This window comes from Macrobrachium rosenbergii, chromosome 24 (assembly GCF_040412425.1).
Source record: "Macrobrachium rosenbergii isolate ZJJX-2024 chromosome 24, ASM4041242v1, whole genome shotgun sequence".
Classification (NCBI taxonomy): domain Eukaryota; kingdom Metazoa; phylum Arthropoda; class Malacostraca; order Decapoda; family Palaemonidae; genus Macrobrachium; species Macrobrachium rosenbergii.
Window position 1 is genome coordinate 31,052,687 of NC_089764.1, and position 8,549 is coordinate 31,061,235.

At 35.5% G+C, this 8,549-nt stretch overlaps 1 protein-coding gene across 1 annotated transcript in view; it reads left to right on the forward strand.

Annotated features, from left to right (window-relative positions):
* Positions 1-1,972: 1,972 nt before the first annotated feature.
* Positions 1,973-8,549, forward strand: part of LOC136851814 (proline-rich protein 27-like) — a 32,153-nt gene continuing 25,576 nt past the window's right edge. Inside the window, exons 1-2 of the mRNA XM_067126124.1 lie at positions 1,973-2,173; positions 4,687-4,729. Of these exons, the coding sequence (XP_066982225.1) occupies positions 1,973-2,173; positions 4,687-4,729 (244 nt within the window). The remainder of the gene's footprint in view (positions 2,174-4,686; positions 4,730-8,549) is intronic.

Sequence of the window (8,549 nt, forward strand, 5' to 3'; positions counted from 1 at the left end):
GCATCATTACTTTTGAAAGGCGATTTGTGTGGAGAACATCGCTTCATATGACACCAAGGATGGACAATCCTACACAAAACAGAATATATAATATGCGATATCAGTGTATTCTGTTATGAAGGTTTGTGAATTGGCAGAAGACCTGTACAGTAAAACCTACTGTATGGCTGTAATAATTTCTACTTCAGAGTTCAGATGCGACAAAAAGAAAATATTTAAGCTTTTACGAAGAACTGTCTTTCACGAATCATTCGTACGCCGAATAGTGAATACTGTAATATAGCTTTCCTTTGCAAGCTGTTGCAATACACAGATATCTGACCTAAATACCCGGCTTAGCCTAAATGAAGCACACTTGGCAACACTTCATACAAGTGCAAGCAACACCTGTAGATATGCAGCATAATACATTTCAGGTCATATTAAAAAAAACTCAAATAATGTAGAAAGTGCAGTACTCCTCAAATTGTTTATCAAAAGTGAGATACACTATCGTTTGACGATAGGCCGATTCTTCCCAATTCAGTTTTCGTTCCGATAGGAAAACATGTTAGGTCTGCCAGACGCACGATACTCTGTGGCCTTACTCACTCCTTGTCTCTTTAAATCGGTCAAAGGGACAGTCTCATCCCAGACACGCCCCCTTCCTAAGTTTACTTTACACACTTACTACTATCCTATATGTAATTTATGCTATTACTTCCATTTTCACAGGTTTTCCTGGCACTGTACGACAACTTCGGTTGCAGTGCGCGCTGTTGTTTGTTTGAGAGTAAGTGTTTACCTTAAGGAACTCAGTTACCCGCGCGATTGTCTAAAGTTTTAACGGTGTTGAGTTGCTCTTGTGGTCCCCCTTTGTGTTTTCTTGAAGTTATTATTTTATTGACGCTGAACGTTCATCATGCAAAGAGCAAGCAAATGATTGCCTCACTTACAAGCTACATGTAGGCCGTACTTTAGCCAGCCGGCGTAAGGAAAAAAAAAATGAATAGTGAATGGTCTGCGATTCCCGCACGCGCAGAGGAGATTGTAAACAAACGTCGACTGCTTCGCCACGTAAAGACCCAATAGTGCTTCTTATACTACAGTTTGCGAGATGAATAACGGAGAGAGGCCGTACGGAATGAAGCATAATGCTATCAAAGAAAAGTGTATAAATCTTTATTCAAAAAGGTTGAAGTACCGACTTGTTCCACTGAAACTTAGTTTGATAACTAAAATGCAAACAAAAACCAGAAAGTTAGTGAGAAGTGATCTTGCAGGTGCAGATTTACAGAGTCCTTCAGTAGAAACTTTCAAAATATTTTTCCGGCAACTCTAATCCGGCATGAAAAAATGGAATGTTCTATTTCAAGACTAAAATGGATTATCCTGGCTACTATAAGTCGTGTGTCTAGCACGGCACAGAATCCCAAACACCAGAACTGTCCAATGTGTGATGATAGTCTATGTTTTTACAATAAAGCATTAGCCAAAAATGAAGGGCCACCCAGTCATGCAGAAAACATAAAATACCCAATACTGCCCTAAAATGAAAAACTGCAGTATCTGCAAAATTTTCGAAATTGAGATGTGCCACCTATTGGCCTCGTGAAACACAAAGTACACAAGGTACTGCAGTTTCAGAATGACTCTTCAATACTTTCCACGAGTATTTAGGGGGTCCCATCTGCAGTGTCTGCAAAATCAGTAGTAAGGCAAGGGGAAAACTGCAGTATCTACCATGTTTCTCAGTTTTGTATTTTTGCAGATACTGCAGTCTGCCATTTTAGGGCAGAATACTTCTTCCAACAGAGATGCTGCTGCATATTTGCAAAGTGTATGGCGAACTCACGCTAACAGTACAATTAAAAGAAATAATGAAAGGCCACAGGCAAAATAGAAATGAAACGTTTCACTCCAGACTTTGGAAGAAGTGTGCCTGAAGTAAGAATTTCACGGCCTTCAAAGTGCTACCTATGCACTGAGGATGATGGCAGCAGGATATAATCTGGGATACGTAAGAGCATCCCTCATAGATGAGATCCCCGGAGGAATTCCAAAGAAAGCAGGTATTCTAAAGAAAGAAAGTAGAATCAAGTCGTTTTTAGAGACCAGTAAGGAGAAAGAGAAAGCTGCAGAGGACTGTGTTGACGGGATGTATGTGCCTGGTGGCTTTGAATTGGCTCTCAATGTTTGGCACTGGATCACAAGTTCTGTATTCAGCTAAGTGCCGAGAAGAAATAGAGAATAGGCGTCTTGGGGATACTCCACTGAAAATATTTGACAACGATCCACGAAAGATACCTAGTGGGTGGTGAGGGAATTCTTTCACATCAAGGGGAAAAGTAAGTGAATATTTTGTTTTATAAAATACTTTGTATAAAATAAACAAACAAGTAAAAGGGACAATTGACAGTACATAATATGCAAGGAAGTGGGAAAATATAAAAAAAATATTAAATATGTATATAAAAACATCTGAGGGAGTTATATTTGTGTACGGGTTTCATGAAGCTTTGAACTTGACTTTCTCAAAACGCAGTTGTCATGAATTTGGCTATACTTCAATGGTTATAAAATCTACATTTTTCAATATATCAGAAAAATTGAAAAAGTAGTGGATTCTGCATGTATTGTAGCATATGTTTTTCATGGGATATTAATTTTTATTTGGTATATTTTTTAATGGATTTAAATTTGCACTTCATTATAAGAAAAATTATAATTTTATTGTTCATTTTAATGGAACTAAGGACAAACCTTTGTAAGTACATAAAATATACTTAAAAATATACGAAAACCTGTGCAAAAACGTATAAAATAAAAAAAGTTTCCAATTTTAAAATTTCTATATAAAATAGAACAAAAACACCTATAACTAAATATCTATTGAATCAAATTAATTGAAATTTATTGTCATAGCATCTTTTACTATGCTAAACAAATGCTCAAAGTGTCAGGAATCTAAATACAATACTTATGTGTGTTGTTAATCATGCTAGTCCCTTCCTCTGAGTTAAGTGTAATATACTCCTATATTACTCCCTTTTTTAGCTAGCTGTCCAACTCTCTCATTTAGCCCTGATTCAATTTCCACGTCACAGACACACAAATCCCTCACTCCAGGCTTTTGAGAAAACAAGTACCTCTTCTCGTTAAAATATTCACATCAACTAATGCTTGATGATCTTTGGCATTGTATAAGCGAATTACTCTAACATTAAGAGAAAAAAAGCTTAAAAACGTCCCTTGCCGAAGAACGTCCTAATAAGCGAAAAAGCAGTAAGCGGTCATTGTTCCCGAATTCATTTATTCATCGCAGTTTTTGAAATTCATATCACGCTCGTCTCTCATATTATTAATCAGTGACCCGCATCCAAGTCATTTACGGACGCAGCATTATTGCCTGGAAACTGGTGCAGTAACCTGCACTCAAATGACATTTTATGTAATTGGATATCATGAAAGGAACCCCACGTTTGTCCCTTAATGCACCAAAGTGCATGAAAAGCGGAGCTTTTTTTGTGGAGTTGATAATAATAATTACTGTGCTACTGCCTGGGAAACCCAATTCCCCATACATAGCAATGGACATTGAGCCATCAATTCGTTTTGTTTAAACGTTATTTTTTATGATGTCACAAAATGGCATAGAAATGCGTCGTTTCATGACATGCAGCGATCGTTAATAGAGGGAATGCATGCTTTGAGGATGGATGGTGACTAATTAGAGTACAATTACTTTGCAAACTTAAATGCGTTTATCCTAATTTGTCAGAGGGAGTTGAACAAAGTGGTTGTCTTTGATATATGGAACTGAAGCCTCTGAAGTTATTTCAACAATATAGGATAAAATGAAAAGTTATTTTGTTGATACACACACACACACACACACACACACACACACACACACACATATATATATATATATATATATATATATCCGTTATTGAAGGGATATAACTTGTTTTTTTTCACCGATATTGTTTACAATGGATAAATATTTCCCAAATGTTTTATAATAGATTTTTCCTGTTATAAACTGGAACGCATCTGCTGTATAGTAATGCTTTATATATATATATATATATATATATATATATATATATATATATATATATATATATATATATATATATATATATATATATAAAACGATTTCCGAGCAAAACTTTGAATAAAAATAGTAGCATAACATTTCACGGAATACTTTTATATACATGATATAAATATAGAATTTTCTCTCTCTCTCTCTCTCTCTCTCTCTCTCTCTCTCTCTCTCTCTCTCTCTCTCTCTCTCTCTCTCAAAAGGACATCCATTACATATTTAAAAAATTATTTTCAAAATTCTGGAATTCTTCTAAACCCGAACTTTGCAAATCAAACTCCATTCTTTTAGTGACACTTATTCAAAGTGAAACACGGCTGCAAGTTTCTTTTGAAACTGGGGCAAGGACGAGTTATGTTTCAGCTAACCCTATAACGCTGAGTGCCTCCTCGCCTCAAACTCGTAAATAAAACATCTAAAAAGAAAAAAGTTTCTTCCAGTGAAAAAAGACTAAGTCTTCAGTATCTAATTACATCTATGCATTCAGCTCTCTCTCTCTCTCTCTCTCTCTCTCTCTCTCTCTCTCTCTGTATGTATTATCAAAGGTGGCATTTTATCTCTTTGACTGTCTCCTCTTTCTGCTTTCTCAATTTCAGATACCCCGTATTGGGCACGTCAGTGCCCCTCATGCGGTGCACTGTAGGCATTAGTTAAGGTCCTTTGCAGCATCCCTTCGGCCCCTAGCTGCGACCCCTTTCATTCCTTTTACTGTACCTCTGTTCATATTCTCTTTCTTCCATCTCACTTTCCTCAACCCTCTCCTAGCAATTGATTCATAGTGCAACTGCTTTGAGGTTTTCCTCCTGTTACACCTTTCAAACCTTTTACTGTCAATTTCCGTTTCAGCGCTGAATGGCCTTAGTTGCCCCAGTACTTGGCATGTATGAATAAATCTTATGAGTCATTTTCGGATAGCTGTTTTGTCCTTGAATAAAATGACGGGAAAGAATGGACGAATGATAGATAAATCTTCCGTTATGACTTCATGATTCATCAAGAGGGAATTTTCTCTCAAATTTACAAAAGAAATTATTGATTTTTTTATCTGATATAAAATATCTCTTGGGGTAATGACAGAAACACAATGATTACAGAAACGAATTTGAGTATAATGAAATGATTTTCATCTGACATAAAAAATCTTTTGAGGTAATGACAGAAACACAATGATTACAGAAACGAATTTGAGTATAATGAAATGATTTTCATCTGACATAAAAAATTTCTTGAGGTAATGACAGAAACACAATGTTTGCAAAAACGAATTTAAGTATAATGAAATGATTTTCATCTGACATAAAAAATCTTTTGAGGTAATGACAGAAACACAATGATTACAGAAACGAATAATTGATTTTCATCTGACATAAAAAGTTTCTTGCGTAATGAAAATGATTTTCATCTGACATAAAAATCTTTTGAGGTAATGACAGAAACACAATGATTACAGAAATTTGACAACATAAAAAAATCTTTTGAGATTACAGAAACACAATGATTATTTGAGTATAATGAAATGATTTTCATCTGACATAAAAATCTTTTGAGGTAATGACAGAAATACAATGATTACAGAAACGGAGTATAATGAAATGATTTTCAGAAAAAAAATTCTTGACAAAATGATTACAGAAACGAATTTGAGTATAATGAAATGATTTTCATCTGACATAAAAAATTTCTTGCGGTAATGACAGAAATACAATGATTACAGAAACGAAAATGAGTATAATGAAATTATTTTCATCTGACAAAAAATCTCTTGAGGTAATGACAGAAACACAATGATCACAGAAACGAATTTGAGTATAATGAAATTATTTTCATCTGACAAAAAATCTCTTGAGGTAACGACAGAAACACAATGATTACAGAAACGAATGAGTTAGATCTTAAGCAAAAAAGTATAATGAAAAAGGCCCCTTGTATTGTTCCGCATTGTAGAAAAATGATGACTTTCAAAGGATGACATCTGCATATTACCCTCAAAGCAGATATGGAAATGGAGTTGGACAGCACAAAGGGAGAGTGGGTGAAAAAGGGCCTTAATTTTAAGTCACTCCATCCTCAGAAAGATAATTTGAATAATTGTTCTTCACGGCGTCAAAATGTAAAACGCACATGAGTATTTACAATTAAAATACTAACTTTTTTACGGAATTTAAAGCACATTAATTATGGTAAAGGTACTCGCTTAATTTGAATACATAATGTAAATGCTTTTGAGGTAACTTTACCTTAATTTTCTTTGATTTACGGTTGAAATAATCTGGAACAATATGAAACAATTGCTGGCAGTCAAAGTGTTCTTCAAATTTCATAAATGGGAGAATAATATCCTTCTGTAATTTCTTATGTGTTAGGAATTTCTTCCAATCGCTGATTCAGCAATTTAATCGTGAATTTTAATCTTGGTCTTCATTCAGATTTCAAGCATCGCTAGACTATAATCAAAAAGTGTTTCATCTAAAAAAAAAAAAATAACTCAAATGTTACTCCAGCTGATTGGGACAACTTCAGTCACTTTCGTTCCACAGAACTTGCCATTTTAGTTTTCTGTAAAAGATAACTATTTTGCCGGCTTTGTCTGTCCGTCCGCCCTCAGATCTTAAAAACTACTGAGGTTAGAGGGCTGCAAATTGGTATGTTGATCATCCACCCTCCAGTCATCAAACATACCAAATTGCAGCCTTCTAGCCTCAGTAGTTTTTATTTTATTTAAAGTTAAAGTTAGCCATAATCGTGCACCTAGCAACGATATAGGATAGGCCACCACCGGCCGGTGGTTAAAGTTTCATGGGCCGCGTCTCATATAGCATTATACCGAGACCACCGAAAGATAGATCTATTTTCGGTGGCCTTGATTATACGATGCATAGAAAAACACTTCGGCGCATTTTTTACTTGTTTTTCTTTGTAGGTCGAAATTCCAGAACTTGTAGACTTGTTCTAAGAAATAACAAAATCATATACTATTCCTAACAGACCTATGCCTCCAGGGAATCACTCTCAGTTGGCTTAATCCTGCTGAAGAATAAAAAGGATTGGTTCGTAAAATTAGTTATTCACTGGAACTTCGTCTGGTGTATCATCAGAATCATTAAATATAGAGGTAGTCATGTCAGGCAAATCAATTTGATCTGAGATGAGTCATTTTCTTTCCAGGTAGCCATCAGCCGCAGTTGAGTCAAAGACAATCTAGATGGTCTTCGTTCAGCAGTCCAGGAATTCTAACGAGGTAATCAGTATTCCACCTAGTCATGTACGTAATCTGTGCGGGAGAATCGTGTTGGCATTTGGTGTTGGAGTCCAGATTATTGAGCAATAATGGCAAAAGAAAGGTAAGCATTGTCACTCCAGGGTGGAAAATAGTTTGGAAACTGGAACACGTGGAGTAGTTAATAGGATTAGATGCCAAAGCCATTTTTTGATGAGCTACATTCAGAAATATATTTAAGGATGCAGAGTTGAGCTTCTTTACATAATTGTTACTTACTGGAGAGAGAGAGAGAGAGAGAGAGAGAGAGAGAGAGAGAGAGAGAGAGAGAGAGAGAGAGAGAGAGAGAATGTTGCTTCTAGCCAAACGTTCTTAGGTTTTTCTCTATTTTTTCAAGTAAGTGCCGTGACGTATTCTCGGAAGATATTCTTCTATATATTAATATCAGTAATTTATGATAATTACCCACGATTCTTTGGCGTCAGTCTGTGAATATTGATAAATCAATTAAGCTTAATAACTTCCCACTAAACGTAAAACTTTCTTAAGTGTCCTCAATGTCATTTTATGCATATTAATTATCATATGCCCCACCTCTGAACACACTCTCTCTCTCTCTCTCTCTCTCTCTCTCTCTCTCTCTCTCTCTCTCTCTCTCTCTCTCTCTCTCTATGCTGGTCTGTTACTATAAAATGTACTATCTTTAAATTTAAATAAAAACACAAGTTGAATTTTAGTGATGCTTACCAATATCTGACGGGCCTAATATGAAATTAAATTGAATGTTATTCCGACGGGGAAATTCCAAGAACGGTATATTATTATAAGATCCGGTTTTCAATCAAGTTATGTGAAGAAAGGCGATTGCTATAAAACAAAATAATGTCGAGATTATTTCCCATATGAAGAGAAATATTACAGTTCTGGCTATGAAGTTTTCGATACAAAACATGCTGTAATGAAATCCGATTCAAATCCCCGGGCTAAGCTACTTAATATTCAGTTCAGTTAGTTTTAATAATAACGAGTAAAAACTCGAGCTTTCTGTACAGCGTATAATCAAGGCCACCGAAAATAGATCTATCTTTCCATGGTCTCGGTATAATGCTGTATGAGCCACTGCCCATAAAACTTTAACCACGGACAGGTGGTGGCCTGTCGCGTAGCGTTTCCGGACGCACGATCATGGCTAAATTTAACCTTAAATAAAATAAAAACTACTGAAGGTAGAGGGCTGTAATT